Raw genomic sequence first — 19,319 nt, 5'->3', positions numbered from 1 at the left:
TTGAGTTTTAGTAAATTAGGTCGTTATGGAACCGAGGTCACACCAGCTACAATCAAAATGGCCTATCTCAACTATAAAGGAGTGGGCTAACATAAGCGACATGTTTTCTAGTTCGTAATGATGTAATAAACATATTTTAAAAGAATAAAGAAAATCGTGCCAAAGGGATAGGCTAGCAATAGAAATTTATGGTAATTTATTGTTCTATTGAGGCAGATTTTAAATAATGCATTAAATTGATAAATAATAATATTTTTTATCGAAATGGTGTTAGGTATTGTTTATTAAGGTGTAACTAACATGTATAAACGAAAAAAGTTGAGTTTTAGTAAATTAGGTTCTTATGGAACCGAGGTCACACCAGCTACTATCAAAATGGCCTATCTCAACTATAAAGGAGTGGGCTAACCTAGGCGACGTGTTTTCTAGTTCGTAATGATGTAATAAACATATTTTGAAAGAATAAAGAAAATCGTGCCAAAGGGATAGGCCAGCAATAGAAATTTATGGTAATTTATTGTTCTATTGAGGCAGATTTTAAATAATGCATTAAATTAATAAATAATAATATTTTTTATCGAAATGGTGTTAGGTATTGTTTATTAAGGTGTAACTAACATGTATAAACGAAAAAGTTGATTTTTAGTACATTAGGTTCTTATGGAACCGAGGTCACACCAGCTACAATCAAAATGGCCAATCTCAGCTATAAAGGAGTGGGCTAACATAAGCGACATGTTTTCTAGTTCGTAATGATGTAATAAACATATTTTGAAAGAATAAAGAAAATCGTGCCAAAGGGATAGGCCAGCAATAGAAATTTATGGTAATTTATTGTTCTATTGAGGCAGATTTTAAATAATGCATTAAATTGATAAATAATAGTATTTTTTATCGAAATGGTGTTAGGTATTGTTCATTAAGGTGTAACTAACATGTATAAACGGAAAAAGTTGAGTTTTAGTAAATTAGGTTCTTATGGAACCGAGGTCACACCAGCTACTATCAAAATGGCCTATCTCAACTATAAAGGAGTGGGCTAACCTAGGCGACGTGTTTTCTAGTTCGTAATGATGTAATAAACATATTTTGAAAGAATAAAGAAATTCGTGCCAAAGGGATAGGCCAGCAATAGAAATTTATGGTAATTTATTGTTCTATTGAGGCAGATTTTAAATAATGCATTAAATTGATAAATAATAATATTTTTTATCGAAATGGTAATAGGTATTGTTCATTAAGGTGTAACTAACATGTATAAACGGAAAAAGTTGAGTTTTAGTAAATTAGGTTCTTATGGAACCGAGGTCACACCAGTTTAATTCAAAGTTACCTATCTCAACTATAAATGAGTGTACGAACCTAGGCGACGTGTTTTCTAGTTCGTAATGATGTAATAAACATATTTTGAAAGAATAAAGAAAATCGTGCCAAGGGGATAGGCCAGCAATAGAAATTTATGGTAATTTATTATTCTATTATGAGGTCCATTCCAGGCTGCATAGCTACACTACTAAAAAGTGGGCTAACCTATACTACGTCTTTTTATGTTCATAACAATGTGTTTAACACATATCAAAAGAAAAGCGAGAAAAAAATTTAAGAGGAGATGCCAGCAATAGGTTTTTACGATAATTAGTTACTAATTTTAGGTAGTTTATTAGTTTGTATTAATATCAAGGTGATTTCTTTATTAATAAGCTTAAAAGTGCCCAGTATTGTTCAATACCAGATAAATAATGTAAATAGAAATTTAGAACATACATTTTTGTAATAGCATCGGCGTGCAACCGAGGTCACACGAAGTGCATTCCAGGATACATAGCTACACTATTAAAGAGTGGGCTAACCTAGAAGAGGTAATTTTTTTTTCATAACCATGTGTTTAACGCGTATCAAAAGAAAAACTGAAGAAAAATTTAAGGGGAATTGCCAGCAATAGGTTTTTATGGTAGTCAAATAGTAATTTTAGGTAATTTTTCATTTGGATTCAAATCGATGCGGTAACTACTTAATTAGCTAAAAAGTGCTTAGTGTTGTGCAATATGCTCTACATAATGTAAATAGACATATAAAACATGAATTTTAGTAATAGCGTCGTCGTGCAATCAAGGTCACATGAAGTGCATTCCAGGCTACATAGCTACACTAGTAAAGAGTGGGCTAACCTTGAATACGTCATTTTTGGTTCATAACCATGTGTTTAACATATATCAAAAGAAAAACGAGAGAAAAACTTAAGGGGAACCGCCAGCAATAGGTTTTTATGGTAGTCAGCTAATAATTTTATCATTTGGAAAAAATTGAAGGTGGTTACTACTTTAAATAACCTCAAACGTGTTTAATATTGTTCTTTATTCTCCAAATAATGAAATACTAGTTTAACATTCAACGTATTGTACAGTTTTATACATATATATTACTTAACCTTCATAATCAACGCTGTGCGTGTACCGCCAAACGCCCTCTTGGCCGTGTTTCGCAAAAAAAATTCCCGCCACTTGATATTTTGGAGGTTATGTCAGCTGCTTTGTGACGAATCCTACTGTGACGCCATCATTGTTGTGACGTTTTACTGTGACGTATATTCGTCGGAGGGGCGGTAAGAGAAGTGGAATGGGTTATTGCTGTTCTATTGCCAGTTTCACGCTGATCTTTTTACACATAGCCTAGCTCGTAAACTTGAGCAGTGTAGTTGCCATATTCTCTTAAAAGCTGTCACTTAAAAAGCTAAACTTAGCTATAGAAAAAGAAGTTGACTGCGAGTAATTTTATAAGTCACTCCCTGGATTTTGAGCAAACTAGACTGGATAACTATTCAAGTCCACAGTTCCTTCTGGACAAGTGACTGGAGAAATTGGTTAACAGTGGGAATTGTATGTCATTCTTGCAGGGGCACCTCTACGCCTCAATCTATAACTAATAACTAATGATATGATGTCTAGAAATCCTCAAAAAGCATTTGACTCGCCATATTGCATTTACATTTTAAAATGTTTCCCCCATTTTTTTGGCCCATTACTAGATCAAACTCCTTCTCAATCCTTGTCAGGCCTATCCAAAAATTATTCCTGGAGTCTTCCCTGCATTCTTGCACGATTGTTTGCCTGCTGGTTTAGTAAAAAAGTAGTTTTTTGTTTTGTCTCACATTGCAGCACATTAGGCACTACATGTTCAATTTTATTTTACTTAGTCAGTTATGTTAAATGCTTAGTAACATGGTGAGGACTGCTTCATTAATTTGACTGCCTCAGTCAATGTTAAAGCTTTATAACTTAACTTAGCTAGTTTTACTAAAAAAAGTTGTATAGTTGAGCCACCAACAAAGTATGCTGACGTGTGGTCAACTTATGTTAAATAGGCTGTAGCATCTTTTATATTAAACCGTACATAGTAGCCGAACAAAAAAAGGACCAAAATAGAATTTTTACAGCAGAGCACTCTGCAAGTACGGTAGCTCATTTAACCACCCTACAACTTATGTTCTAGGCCTATGTATTTCCATAACAATTGGCTACAACCGGTCCATATAGATGACAATGAAATGAAACCAATGCTTTATTGACATAAAACAATGCATTACAAAAGAATAAGATTTTTTCCATAAATAACACTTCAATATACCGGTACAAATAAATTATCTACATACACCCTTGAAACAAACTTATTACCTATAGTGTGTTTTTAATACCTTCATATTATTTTGTTTTGTTCAACTTTACTATCTAAAGGACTGTCCGCTGGGCTGGCAGAGTTCATGTTTATTATGATACTAGCTGGCCCGACAGACGTCGTCCTGTCCTAATGTGGTTTTATGTCAAATGCTCGTTCATTTTCAAGATGAGCTCGTTCGCATGGCTCAATCACGTCCTGGTTGAAGTTCGTTCGCTGCGCTCACTTGCCTTCAGGTTAGCTCGATCGCTACACTAACTCGCCTCCAGGTTGAAGTTCGTTCGCTACGCTCACTCACCTTTTGATTGCAAATTAGCTGTTGTCACAAATTAAAAAAAATAATAGTGCTGCACCCTGTTGGTAAAACTATTAACTTTTTAATGCTATTTAACATCACAGAATCAAATTGTTTAGTTGAACCAGCTGTTAAGATTCTTTAATTCCATTTAAATATGAGTAGGCCTACTCATAAGGTTAACATGGGAAACTCCAGAGCCACTGGGGCGGAGCCCTTTTGACTGATCTGCACCAAACTTCACACAAACCATCCTTGAATAATGCTTAATAATGCCTGAAAGTTTCATTACAATCTGTCGAGCGGTTTCGGAGTCCATAAAGGACAAACAAACATACATACATACAAACAAACATACATTGGATTTTATAGGCTATATATAGACTAGCTGTACCCGCGGGCTTTGCCCCGTTTAACTTCATAAGTGAGCTTTTTCACATGGTTCAATCACGTCCTGGTTGAAGTTCGTTCGCTACGCTCACTCACCTTTTGGTTGCAAATTAGCTGTTGTCATTAATTAAAAAAAAAAATAGTGCTGCACCCTGTTGGTAAACCTATTAACTTTTTAATGCTATTGAACATCACAGAATCAAATTATTTAGTTGAACCAGCTTTTAGGATTCTTTAATTCCATTTAAATATGAGTACTCATAAGGTTAACATGGGAAACTCCAGAGCCACTGGGGCGGAGCCCTTTTGACGGATCAGCACCAAATTTCACACAAACCATCCTTGAATAATGCAACAAAATGCTTAATGCTTAATAATGCCTGAAAGTTTCATTGCAGTCTGTCGAGCGGTTTCGGAGTCCATAAAGGACAAACAAACAAACATACAAACATACATTGGATTTTATTAGATAGATTATAAAATAGGTAGGCCTATTTTAATTTCTACCCTTTTTCTTGCAACACGTTAGGATGGCAAAAAATTGTTATGTCATTTATTTTTATACAAAATTAAGTTCTGACCCAAGGTCATATCCATATTTCCACGTATTAATTAAATAAAATCCTATACTTCGCCAGTCCCTACCATTTAAATTTAAATATGATAGTAAATCTTTTCTAGTAGGCTAAGTTCTTTTTTTATGAACAAATCGTTTTCTTACACCTTAAAGGATTGAGCACCTATAAATGCAATGAAATACATCCCAATTTTCCCTTAAATTACATGAACTGCACACATAATTCCTCACCTATCCAAATCTTGTAGTTTAAATGAATTACTCCAACTCGTGCTTTGTAAATCCATTTTATCGCCCTAAGAGATAGATGACAATGTCCACTTCAGTATCTAAAAGGCATTGATTACCGGTACATTGTATAGGCCTATTTGATAAATCAACTTTTGGACATTTACAGTAAATTCCCCCCCTCACAAAATACATTTTAGTCTTCTATTATTCCCTTAAACTGGATGTGTAAGATTATTTGATTCTTTTATAAAAATTGTTATTTTTAATGTCACTAATGAACACATTTAATCGTAGGTGTGTTGAGAGGTAAAGTAGTCTGGATAACAGGAGCATCAAGTGGCATCGGAGCCAGTTTAGCTGAAGCCCTCGCTGCCAATGGGGCCAAACTGGTACTATCCGCTAGGAATGCTGGGAACCTGAGCAAAATCAAACAAAAATGTATTGGTAAGTTACCTTCTAGCTTGTCACACTTACAATGAGTTTTGTAACAAGTGAAAAGAATAGGAATCGTCTGAAACTCTCATGCATATTGCATTCTGCCTGATTTCTACACAACATTCAATAGACTAGCATAAAGTATGCAAGGTTTTGTTGTATGTTTCACCCAGTAAATAAACTAAACTTGTTCTTGTACTTTTAATTCTGCATTTAGCAATATTAGCAGTGTTGGGGAAGCTACTTTTAAAATGTAGCTAGCTACAACTACTGCTACATTTCCAAAAAAAGTAGCTTATCTACAGCTACAGCTACAGTTCCGAAAACGTAGCTAGCTACAACTACAGCTATAATGAAATGTAGCTACAGCTACAATTTTAGCTACTTTTCCAAAGACGTTACTTTTTATTCCACGCACATTAGGTAAATGTAAAATTAATTGAAACTACATTTTTATTGAACAAACATTTAAACAAAAAATGTTAGTATTGTATCTACCATTACTAAGAAAACAAATGATTCCTAGATTGTATTTAATTTGTTGGCATTATAAACCTAAAATTACAACAACAGAACCAAATAGTTGGGTGTCCCATCATATTTAGTACTTATTTTTAAATATTGCATTATTTTTAAGCATCTTATATGTAAATTTCATTAAGTTTAAAGGACATACAACAAAACTATATTTTAAACCCCATTATATTTCTTTAATATAGATTCATTTATAGATGTCTTATATCAACAATTAAGACCAATAAAACTGTAAAACGATTATTTAAAAATACTTTTTTGTGTTACAGAGCCTATCCTACTGAAATTGGAGTTTATTGCCTTTCTTTACTTTTAATGTTAAAAACGACATTGCTATAACTTTTAACCATAGTGATAAGTTACTTGTTCTATGAATAACACTTTTCAATGTCAAGAAATCGTCCTTTATTGTCATTATGCATAGGGCAAATTGTGCTTCAACCTAATTGGTACAGAAAACAGTATTCAGCAACTTATCCTGAAATCGGCTTTTGATTTAAACATGTTGAAATTTGTAAAGTAAAAATAACATGTAGGCCTACTTAGCTATGTAACAAGTTGGCTATATAGTCTAGTAAAATTATGATTTGACCTGGGCAAAATTGCTTTATAAGCCATTGAAGTGGTATTCGACTCAACAAATGTTACTTTACAACATATCCAAAATCCGACAAAATCCGACCATGGGAAAGTGTCTAAAAGTAAACTTTAAAATGGCGGCTATTTTTCTTAAGAGCCATTTATTTTAAAACAACAATAGTCAGATAAATATGGGATATGGCCTTAAAACAATGCAAGAAAACATTGTACGGTTTTATTTGGTATAGTGTTAGGTGCGCAGAGTGACGTACTAAAAGTTGCCAAAAATCGGTCTACAGGAAACCCCCTCTAATGACGATTAAAAATGGCAGTTATCCCCAACATTGGACACATTAAAAAATATATCACATGCATTTTCATGCATATTTTTTAGATATTCACTCATTTGTTATTTTGTTATTTATTATTTGAGATTACCACCGATATTTATTGTGTGGCTAGTCCTTTAATATGATAGGGAACACATTTTGGCCGCCATCTTGGATCTGCCATATTGGTTCCGCCATATTGGATATAAATATATATTTTTAAACGTAATGATAGTGTTGTGACACATCATTATAAATTAGATTTTCACGCTGATTTCAATGCTAAAATCAGTTTTAAAATATATTTTTTCGTTTTGAAGATATATTCAAACGAAAATTCTCCCTTATCCATTTCTTATGGACGTTACGTAGTTTGAACATTTTTTAAGATAATTTTTCTTATATCTCAAGTTTTTACTAACGCTTGCAGTTTGTTCTAGCCTTAAAATATTCGGTGGTAATAGTGTTTTCATTTGATCTATTGATCATTAAAATCGGACGTGTTATAGACGAGCTACAAACCCTAATACAATATTAAATTTAACTTTTAAAAAAATATTTTTTATTAAAAGATGTATATCTTGGGTTGCTAATATGTCACCAAGTTCTTTCTTGTCTCAAATTACTCAGTGGATGTTTAGCCTTAATTTTATGTATCACTTAATAAAATCCGACAAATTTAAAATGAGTCATGAATCTTTATTTAACAGTAAATTATTTATTTTAAGAAAATTGTCTTTAGTTTATGGCATTCATCCCCAATTCTAATAACTCCCAATAAGTAATCCATAGCTAAAACAAAAGTCAATAATGTTACTATGTATTTAAGACCGTAAAGATTTTTGGAAGTTATTTAGAATTGGGGATATATGTCTGAAACTAAAGACAAATTTTGAAAAACAAATAATCTACTGTTAAATAAAGATTCGTGACTCAATTAAAATTCATCAGATTTTAATAAAATTTTAATAAAATTAAAGCCAAAGATTCACTGAGTAATTTGAGACCAGAATGAACTTGGTGACATATTAACAACCCGAGATATACAACTTTAAATAAAAATGTATATCTAAAAAGTTAAATTTAATATTTTTTATAGGGTTCGTAGCTCGTTTCTGAATCATCCGATTTTAATGATCAATAGCTCAAATGTAAACCCTTTCATCATAGAATATTTTAAGGCTAGAACAAACTGCAAGCGTTAGTAAAATCTGGAGATATAAGAAAAATTATCTAAAAAAATGTTCAAATTACGAAACGTCCATAAGAAATGTATGGGGGTACGACTTTTTGTTTTGTAGTCTTTTTGCATTGCCTATTTTGATATGTTTGATGTTTCATACTATAGTATTCATGTTTACTGTTTCATATAATAGTTATTTTTCACATATTTGTTCAAACGTCTGCGAATAATGTCCTTCTTGGTGCAAAAACTCGTACTGCTGTACAGTATCTGAAATACCGCCAACCCTAGAGTGATTATTGAAACTGGTCCATTCTTCTTTTATAACCCATTGCGCAACTGTGGATGTAAACATTATGGCCTGTTTTGTTCTGCTTTATGAGGTGAGTGCCAGATCAATGAATGTAAGAACATTGAAACGAAATGATAACAGTTATTTAAATGAATAGTTTTTCCAAGAAAACCTATTAAATTTAGTTCTTTTTAAGTAACTATGGAAACTAAAATGTACATACAAATATGCCCTTGTCATTTTAATAAAGTCTATTCTTGTAAATATTTGATATTTCAACATCCAATCTGATATTTCATTTATGTATATGTGCTTTCCGTCATCCCATACCGCCAAAAGTCCTAAAACAAATATCACAAAAATATGAAATTTTGCCGCCATTTTGAATTTGATTTTTTAGTAATTTCCCATGGTCGGATTTTGGATATGTTATAAAGCATTATTTTCTGTGTTGAATACCACTTCAATCACTTGTAAAGCAATTTTGCCCAGGTTTAAGGGTAATTTGTCGTATTTTTCCTGGACTAATAGTAGTAGGCTTGTTCTTGCAAGGACTAAACAGATATATTCCTAATAATTGAACTTGGAACTTAGTATTCGTCTTAAATCATAGCATAGCCTAGGAATAGTCCTACAAGAGCTGTTAGCAGGAGTTAAACAACTATGCTATTTTTTTCAATCTAAGTTTCATGTCATATGGAGATTTTTTCGTTGCAATTATCATGTAGTCTAGGCATATCTTAATTCTCATCAGGTAATTTCCTCTTTGTTAATTTAGTAAACCTTTGAAAAATCTTCGTAATCTAACCAAGGAATGGCTTGTGATGATGAACCACAATCATCAGCTGAAGCTAGACCAGCTTTCTCATTATTTTAAGGTTTAGTGTTGGTTTCCATTAAAACCCAAGTTGAAACACTATCGATATAATAAAGAAACTAAATTGATTACTAATTTCAGTGTCAATCACTTGCAAGCATTCAATAGCTTCTCTTGTCACCACTCACCGGTAACGTTTAAACGTCGTCTGCATCTAGCGATTTTATTTTATCTGACAGTAATCATAGAGTAGTAAATTAAGGAAATGAGAGCCAAAAATGTGGATAACACTCATTTAATGGCCTCCATGTCCACACAACGTTGTAATAGGGAATGAAACGGCTGCAACCAGCTGTATGAAGCCAAGAAAGTAGGCCTATTTTTTTAAAATCTCAGTTTGAAAGAGGTTGTTTCACGTAAGGTTGAGGTTATGATAAAAATCACTATCTCAAACAATGTTAATGTAGCGAGAAAAGTAGCTAAAATTCCGCTACAACTACTTTAAAAATGTAGCTACCTACAGCTAAAGCTACAAAATCTTAAAAGTAGCGTAGCTACAGCTAACGCTACAAAAAAAGTAGCGCGCTACTGTAGCGTCGCTACTTGTAGCGCGCTTCTTCCCAACACTGAATATTAGGTACATTTACCCACTGCTTAAAATTACACCGACTAGCATCTATGTTGAGAAGTGTAAATAAGAAGTGTAAAATCTGAGTATTAATTGGTATACTTTACCACATTGCAGTAATATGGCAATTTAAATTTTTATAAAAGAAAACAAATATATACTGATTGTTTTGAAGTTTCAAACGTCAAGGGAAGTTAATGTTTTAATACCTATTACCATACCTTTATTTGTAAAAGGTGATTATTGCAGTATAATTTTTTTTATGCAAACCCTTAAAGGTATCATAAAAATATAACACAAGTTAATGTTTTGACTCATCAAAATAAGAATACGGTAAACACTTAAATTAATTTAGCATAATTTTAAGCAAAACCTTTTATTATTGAGTACAGTAAACAATAATTTAGCCTATCCTTAAAGTAAAAGATCATTAATTTGTTAATAGCCTATGATTTGCTTGTAATACAAGTAAAATGTTTAAAGTTGAAAAATATAAGTAATTTATTTGATCCTTGAAATGAAATGAAATGAAATGAAAATCCTTTATTTCAACAGGCAAAGTTAGGGCCACATGGCCCTTTCTTACACTTAACCTGCATACATAATTATAAATAGAAAATACATTTACATACATTAAAATCACATTATTTACACAAAAACAATACTTTTTTGATAAAACGAAAACAAAATGCCTAACAACAACAAAAAAGTCTCACACACTCAGTCAGCAATTACGCAAGTGCCAAAACAGTCCTAGGACGCACCAGCCGAGGCCATACGCTCAAAATACATTTTTTTCAGTGCCGCCACGAACCGAGGACGACTATCAAGCATTTTGATGGATAAAGGTAAGTTGTTCCAAAGACGGCAGGCAGTTACAACAAAGGCCCTGTCATATGCTGTACTCCTATGATGAGGTATGCGTAATGTGAAAGATGCAGTTCGTGAACTCCTCAAGCTACCTTCGGCTACAAAGCTAAAGTCCCCTTCAAAATATTTTGGCAATCTATTTATAAAAAATTGAGAATGCTAACATGGTGATTTTAAGTAGCCTCTGATCGTTCAACTTTAATATTTTTGATTCAATGTAGAAAGGTGTAATGTGTTCAAAGCGTCTTAAATCAAATGCAAATCGCAAGCAATAATTCTGCGAGCGTTGCAGGACACCAGCAAGACTTACAGTCATGTCATTGATCACAGAGTTGCAGTAAGTGAAGTGGGGAAATACGAGTGATTTGACAAGGTGGAGCTTTATGTGCAATGGCAAGAAAGTTTGCAATCTCTTTAATGAATGTATTGACGAGAACACCTTTTTACGAATGTCAATCACTGCATCTCCCCAAGTGAGTGTAGTGTTGAGAGTCAGTCCCAAGTTTTTCACTTTGTCACAGTATGGTAGTTCAGTACCGTTAACAGTGATTGGATTTGTAGCATGAAAGTCAATTGAGCCTTGCAGTCGTTGATGGCAGATAATGATGGGTTTGGTTTTGTCATGATTCATTTTAAGTCCATGTTTATCGGTCCATTCAATGATTCGTCCAATGTCTTCGTTAATGTTTGAAACACAATAGTTAATGTCATCGGCGTTGAAGTGAGAGTAAATTTGTAGGTCGTCAGCGTACATGTGGTATTTACAGTGAGTGAGAGTTGTGCCAATGTCATTGATGTACAGTACAAAAAGTAAAGGCCCAAGGATTGACCCTTGAGGCACACCACATGTAACTATCTCCCAGTCTGATCTCAAGTCATCAACCTGAACACACTGCCGCCTATCTGACAGATATGATCTTAACCATTCAAGAACACTATCAGAAAATCCTATGGCCCTTAATTTTTGCAATAATAGTCTGTGATTTACACAATCGAATGCTTTAGAAAAATCAAATAAGGTAAGAATCGTACCCTGTCGACGTTCCATTGAGAGTCTAATGTCATCTGTAACTCGAAGAAGTGCTGTTTCTGTACTGTGACCTTTGCGAAAACCAGATTGATAGTGAGAGAGGATGTTATTTTCAGTCAAAAAGTCAGTAATTTGACAGTGTACGATTCTTTCTAGGCCTTTAGATAGAGCGGGCAAAATACTGATCGGCCTGAAATCCTGACAGGATGATGGTGCTGCGATCTTATTTAATGGGCGAATGAGGGCAGACTTCCAAGATGAAGGAAATGATCTTTGTCTCAAAGACGTATTGAAAATATGCGTAATAGTTGGAAGAATGGCAAAAAGCATATCTTTGATGAATCGTATTGGTATACCGTCAGATCCGACTGCATTGCTACGAATCCGGCGAATAGCCTTTAAAACATCAGATTGAATAACAGGTTTAAAAGAAAACATTGGTATTGTATATTCCAACCCTTGGTCCAATGAGTTAACCAACTCATTAACGTAGTTATTAACTGGTTGTTGGTTGATATTTTGACTATACGAGGAAAAAAAGGTATTCAATTCGTTAAGAGATATATTAACTGGTTGTGTATCAGTTTGTTTCCCAAGCCCAAGACTTTTTACATTGCGCCATAAAACTCTGGAAGACTGATTTTTATCTCCAAAAAGCTTGTGAATGTATCTTAATTTTGAGTTTCTCAGCAGTTGTTTGACTCTATTACGTAGACGGCGATATTCATCAAATTCAATTAGATCTTGGGATCGTCTTGCTCTCCGATAAAGACAGTCACGTCTGGCCATCAAAGAGCGTATCTCAGGCGTCATCCATGGTACAGGTTGCAGTTTTGTTAAACGTTTTGTAATTATAGGTGCATGTTTCTCAAGGAGATCATTTATGGTACTATTAAGCTCACAGACCATTAAATCAACAGAGTCAAGATTTTCGATGGTGTGCCACGGTATTTGCTGTACGTCCAACATAAACTGTGCCTCATTCATGTTCTTGAAATCTCTATACTTAACGAATTTTGTCTTGGGTTTAGGGGCTTTAACCGAATACACACAGTAGATAAGGTCATGTTGGGATACTGCTGGAACGGGAAGCTGCCCATGATGTAAAATTTCTTGTGGATCAGAAACAACTATTAGGTCGAGGAGTGTGTCAGACTCGGCAGCATGATGCGTAGGTCCAAGTTGGAGTATACTTAAGTTGCATGAATCGAATAATGTAGTCAGATGTCTGTATTCATAGTTCTGGTTCGTTTGTAGTAAATTTGTGTTAAAGTCACCCATGATCAAGACATGACTATATCTAAACATTAGGTGCAAGAGTGCATTCTCAAAGTCTAGCAGCTGTCCAACTCTAGGAGGGCGATAACACACTCCCAGCAGCAAGGAATCTGCCCCAGACAAACTAATATCTATGAATAAGAATTCTGGCTTTGCCGAGTACCCCGAAGGCGACGAGTTGACAGATGAACATTTTAGTCCCTCCCTGACATACACCGCAACTCCTCCACCCTGCTTTCCCGTCCTGTCATTTCGATGCAGAATATATCCCGGAAGGGACACCTCGGCCGTCGGGATACTCGGTTTCAGCCAGGACTCAGACACCGCAATCAAGTCAAAATCTCTATGTTGAAAAATCTCACGCACCTCATCAATATGAGCACGCAATGACTGAGCATTGATATGCGCCGCCTTTAGCTTCTTGGGGTAAGGAGATAAGGAGTGAGAGAGATAGTCAGCGGTTGATAGTGTGACTATCTCTCTCACTCCTTATCTCCTTGCTTACCCCAAGAAGCTAAAGGCGGCCCTTGATGTTACCTGAAGTTGTACGGATAAATTAAGTTTTTGTAGGATATTCTGTGGTGATGTGTGGACAAATTAGGCTGAAGAGGGCAATATATGCAATCTAACTCTTAACCAAGAAATTTTTGACAAATAAATATTGTTAAATAAATATGCTAGATGATTCTGTATTAACTCATGCTGTCCAAAAAATGAAGTAATAGATTTTGCTGGGGTGACACCATGATGACGTGTCTTGTTTGATGTCATGTTGTAATATTGTAAAGCACATTGCATGATGCCTCAAAAGTCATGACCCAGCATAATATCACCAAAATGAAACCAAAATTATTTTGACTGCAACCAAATTTTTAAAGAATCCTTTACTTCATGGAAAAATTCATGAATAAATAGTGTACAGAAATGAAGATGGTAAACATTTATTATCTTCTCTAGATATACATGTCTATCAAAATGCAAAAAAATTGTTTAAATCAAACTATAATTACTATTGCAGACATTAATGACTTTTGTAGCTAAATCTTTATAGTTTTGAAATTGCCTTTTTTTGTAACGTATAGTTGTTACTGTAGTTGGAAACAATCACATTTTAACAAAACTGTTCTGTTTATAAAACTAAAAATCATAAATTCAGTTAGGCTACTTTAGTTTTACAATAGCAAAATGAGTACGACTGGACCCGGTTTGCATTTCATGGTGTAAAAAGAGTTTGCTGTAACATACTATATTTTCAAACATCTTTAAAATCCCAACAACAATATTTTTTTTCAAACATGATGAAATTGTTAGATAAAAATTACTAGTACTTATTTTGGCACGAGTGTGGGGTTGGGGATTGCAACTTTTCAAGTTGTTCACATTTTCAGACTTATCTGCCTTTTAAATCTCAAAAGTTGCTATTTAAAAATTACCTTCTGATAATAGCCTATTTTTAAGAATAAAGAGAAATTAACCAAAAAAAAACCCAAAATGTTCTCTGTATTTTATCTATACAAAATAGTTCAAACTTGTGTTTATTAAATTTGAATAGATTGTAAAACTGCATAACTTACTCTTAAATATTATCTTCAACTGCAAAATTTTAAGCCGATACAATTTACTAAGTTTACAAACTATATAAAAAATTAAATACAATCTTATCTCTTTGAGCAATGTATATTGGTAGATATATAAGTTAAGCGCCTTTGTTTAAATAGTTGTAGAAAAGTGATAAAAAATAAAATAATAATAAGTTAAAGACAAATGTCTAATTATGACTCTACTCATGATTTTGTTTGCACTTTCGCTTCTTTGCTAACTCATGTTCGTATGCGTAAGTTTTCCTAAATTTGCAAGAAGTGTTAACTATTTTAAATGTCAGTTCCATTAAGTTAACACTCATTTTAAAATAAATAATCTAGAAATATTCTAGAAGCTTAGATCATAAATAGTTTAACAAACTGCTCAAGGAAATCTAAGTAGTTGTTGCACAATTTGAACACAAAAGCACCTGATAATGCCAATGAACGAGTTCTAGGTCAATCCAATTAGAACTCGCCTTTAAAGCATTCTTCATTCTTTAAAACTAATTTTCTTTCCGACTGAATATTGTCTATCCTATTGTGTTAATGTTTTTGGAAAAGTAGTTATATACTATCAACATTTTTGGAGAGTTTTTGTACTAGGTATATATTATTTTGTTTAAAGCAATACTCCTTACAAATTTGCATACTTCTTGCTCGACTCTTGAGTATCACCATTGACTTATAGTCAATGCTATCACTTAATAATCGACTATAGGTAATCCATCTTATAATCTGATGCTGTGCTAAGTCAAATGAGTCAACTGCAATATCTGAAGAGTATTTTATTGATTGTAATTTGAACTTACAAGTACCCGGCTGTTTTAAAAATTAAAATTAATGTAACAATACAAACAAACATAATCAAATTCACAATATTTAGCTTATAATTAAAGATTCAGGGTTAGGGGATACATCTGCTCACAAAAGTTGACGAGCTAAAACAAATTTAAAAAATCTATTATCAATGTTTTTGTTGGATAACGCCAAAACTTATTCATTTCCATGCCCAATAGTTGAGAAGTACATGATTTCAAAAGTTGACTTTTCTTCTTAGCTTTAAGTTTAAATCTAGCACTTTTATTTGTTTTTTGTTGTTTAAACATTTTCTAATCATAAGTGTCTCATTATTGAGAGTTACTGTAACTCACAAACCGTAATTTATAACAAACAATGATACCGTAGAACAACATACTATCAACATTGATGAGAATACAAATTCAAATCTATTGGTTAAGTTTTAAATTTGAATTGATTAAATACTATGAATCTTTACTTTGTGCAATACTTAAACGAGTATGGTTTCAAGTTAATGATTAAAAATTAAGAATATTCTGCCATATAGCTTTGATTCATGTGGGGTAGTACATTTTTGATTTTATATCAATAGGCTGTAGGTAATTACACCGTTTTACAATGTTGTATAACAAACAAGCTATTTTATGTCCGTTTGATAAAGTTTATGATACTGTTTACCATGAAACTATACATTGTCATACATATATTGGTCTTTCAGCTGCAGGATTGCCAGCCACGGATGTACTCATCCTTCCCATGGATATGCTGGAAGTTCACAAACACGAGCAGTATTTTCAACAAGTTATCGCCCATTTTGGTCAGGTAGTGTGTTTTTTGTTTGAAGTTCATTTTTGATGATGGTGAGTTTTTATTTGAAAGATTATTGATGACATATTCCATTATTATTAGTACAAAACAATGTTTTCACAACTTTTCATTATATGGAAGCTGATTCAGTTCCAAGGTGAAAAATACCTAAGGCCCGGCTCAAGTGAAAGACACATCTAGCTGCTAGGCTGTGACTAGGTCGCAGGCGTGTCTTAGCGGACCACAAAATCAAATAGAGCCAGTATCACAAGCGTACTGCTGCAGCAATCGAGCTTCTTGTCACAAACTCACACATGCAGTTGGTCGTTTCGCTGCAGCTCGCCTTTATCGATGTTCATTTATTTACGTCACGCCTACGATCTAGTCGGTGGACTTGTCGCTTATGTGAACTGGTATGTCGCTGGGCTGTGGCAAATTCTAGACACAGCCAGTCAGCTAGATGTGTCCCTTGAGTGAACCTTGCCTAAAACAGGACCAGATTAGCTCACAAAACCAGCCAAAGCTAGAAATCCGTAAAAGCAAAACCACTCAGAAAATTGTACTGTACTCAAAACAATCACCAACAAAATCCTTAAAGAAACCTAAAATTGGTATAAAAGGAGACTAGAAGCACATGATTATTATTAGTAGTGTATTGTATTGCAGTAATTTGTAAAATACTGTTAAATCATCTAAGCTGGTATATCAATATAATTTTTCCCTGTTTGGCAGTTGGACGTTCTAGTTAACAATGCCGGCAGATCCCAGAGAGCAGTCTGGGAGAACATTGCCATCTCAGTAGACAGAGACATCTTTGAGCTCAACGTGTTCAGTGTGATCTCACTGTCTCGACTGGCTGTGCGCTACTTCAATGAGAAGGGCGGGGGCCACTTGGTGGTCATGTCTAGTCTGGCGGGGGTGGTGGGGGCCCCCTACTCCGGCTCTTACACAGGGACCAAGCACGCCATCATGGTAAGTTACATTGTGCACTGGGTAGGTTAAGGTATAAAAGATTATAAGTTGGAGTGGAAAATTATTGTCTGGGGTGAAAAAACAAGAGGATATACTGTGTATTGTGTTAGTTCAATTTCCCAACACTAACACAATGCCGTGCTTCACCCATAATAAGCAAACTACAGCATATTTCAAAAAGTTTTTTTCAGTACAAATATAATATTTGCTGTATTCCTTTATTGTTTAGCATGACACTATATTTACTAATTTTACACGCATAATGTGTGGTTTTTAGAATTTTTTTATATTTTGTGTATCAATTTGTGGTGGTTCTGTCTTTTTTCTACAGAATTATTTGTTCTCTGTAATTTAGTTTACATCACATTGGTTTTATTTAATAGATTTTTGTTATTAATATTTAACACAATGTTGCTTGTTTTGACAACATTTGACACTAGGTTATTCTGAAAGCAGTGGTAAACAATTTTTTGTGGGTCTGTCATGTTTAGTTGTTAGGTAAAATTCCATCCACATTAGTAGTCAGGTTGGGTAGCAGGAAAATATTTCAGTTCTGGCAGACAGGCTGCAATTTTAGGTGGTTATAGTATACAAGTTTCTGAACCTAAAACCGCCCAGACCCCAATTTTTAAGGACCTCGGTCGTCCGTAATGACGTCATCAAAATGGCGGCCGTAAGAGGATGCTGGGTCCCCATGAATTGGCTATAACGACCGAATGCCTGAACCGATTTTTATGAAATTTGGCACACAAGTGCTTGAATACATTATGTCGGCCTGGGTTGAAAATGGTCAAGCTTCATCAAGTCATTTCAAAATGGCGGCCATTAAAAACTAAAAAAATTATGAGGAAAATAATTGTGAATTGTTTTATACAGGGTGAGTTTTAAATGAGTTCCCCCCTACTTTTTTATACATTTCTTAAGATATCAACTCCGAACCACGTCAGATAATTGTAGAGTAGCGATTACTTCATTTCGACTAGTTTTTATTGTATCCGTTTTTCGTTATCAAGCTTTCTTGATAAAATATAACAATTATTTTTATTTAAAATGTCAATATTTCAAAAACCAAACATGTCAATGAAAAACGGATTGCGGCATTGAATTCAACATAAAAAAGTAGTTCAAAATAATGGGTCACAACACCACCTTCATATTTAAAATAATTTATCACATTTCAAAATGGCGGATCCAAGATGGCGGCTGAAAAAAATACATCCGTCATAACCGAGTAAAAATCTATATATAATACGTGAAGCAGTTTTTTTTTTTAACGCAACTCCTCCCTTATTTGTTGACCAATTTTAATCTTTAACGTGTTAAAAGATTCATCTCAATATGTAGTTTTGCAATAAGGTTTTAGAATTGTAAAGTTCCTTCTCTTAAGGCTGTGAGACCTTCTCAAAGAAACAGCTGTTTATAAAAAGAAACTTATTTAGCTTTTTGAGAGTAAATATTAATGTTTTTAATATTCAGTAGATCCAGTAGATTCAGTAGACCAAGTTAAACAGTTAATCAGTTTTGTTGGAAGAACAGAAAATGTCTCAAGTTTAAAGAAGAAATATTGAAAACGGGAGGAGGAGACAATTAATAATAAGATATCTATGCGTATCAGGAGAGTAGAAAAAGAGAGGTCTGGTCTAACAGATACCCATCCAGATACACATTCACTTGGTGAGATGAATAATATTTGCCAGTTCTGCAGCCAACTTGATTTGGAATAGAAAAAATGATCGAAGCACATAGTGTTGTCATGGTGGTAAAGTAAACTTGCCTAATGTCAGGTCAAACGAATGCAGATGCGAGAAATGTTTACTTTTGACACTTACAGATGGAGATATTTCAACACATTTAGTACAAACTATATTAATGCCTTGACTATGATAAGTTCAAGTAGTAAGATTATACCAAATCTTGGCGGACCTTATGTTTTCATTTAGTGGGGTCGTATAGCTGCATATAGTGGCAGAATATTTCAGTTCTGACAGACAGGCTGCAATTTTAGGTGGTTATAGTATA

At 33.9% G+C, this 19,319-nt stretch overlaps 1 protein-coding gene across 2 annotated transcripts in view; it reads left to right on the top strand.

Annotated features, from left to right (window-relative positions):
• LOC128992609 (dehydrogenase/reductase SDR family member 7-like) overlaps positions 1–19,319 on the top strand; it is a 34,827-nt gene that overhangs the window by 10,779 nt on the left and 4,729 nt on the right. For both annotated transcript variants that reach the window (XM_054416275.1, XM_054416274.1), the window contains exons 2-4: positions 5,460–5,609; positions 16,240–16,343; positions 17,061–17,300. In XM_054416275.1, the coding sequence (XP_054272250.1) occupies positions 5,460–5,609; positions 16,240–16,343; positions 17,061–17,300 (494 nt within the window). The remainder of the gene's footprint in view (positions 1–5,459; positions 5,610–16,239; positions 16,344–17,060; positions 17,301–19,319) is intronic.

Source organism: Macrosteles quadrilineatus, unplaced genomic scaffold, assembly GCF_028750875.1.
Source record: "Macrosteles quadrilineatus isolate MER2022 unplaced genomic scaffold, UCM_ALF_1.0 Scaffold_4__1_contigs__length_99947679, whole genome shotgun sequence".
Classification (NCBI taxonomy): domain Eukaryota; kingdom Metazoa; phylum Arthropoda; class Insecta; order Hemiptera; family Cicadellidae; genus Macrosteles; species Macrosteles quadrilineatus.
Note: the sequence above shows the minus strand (reverse complement) of the source record. Positions and strands in the feature narration are given on the sequence as shown.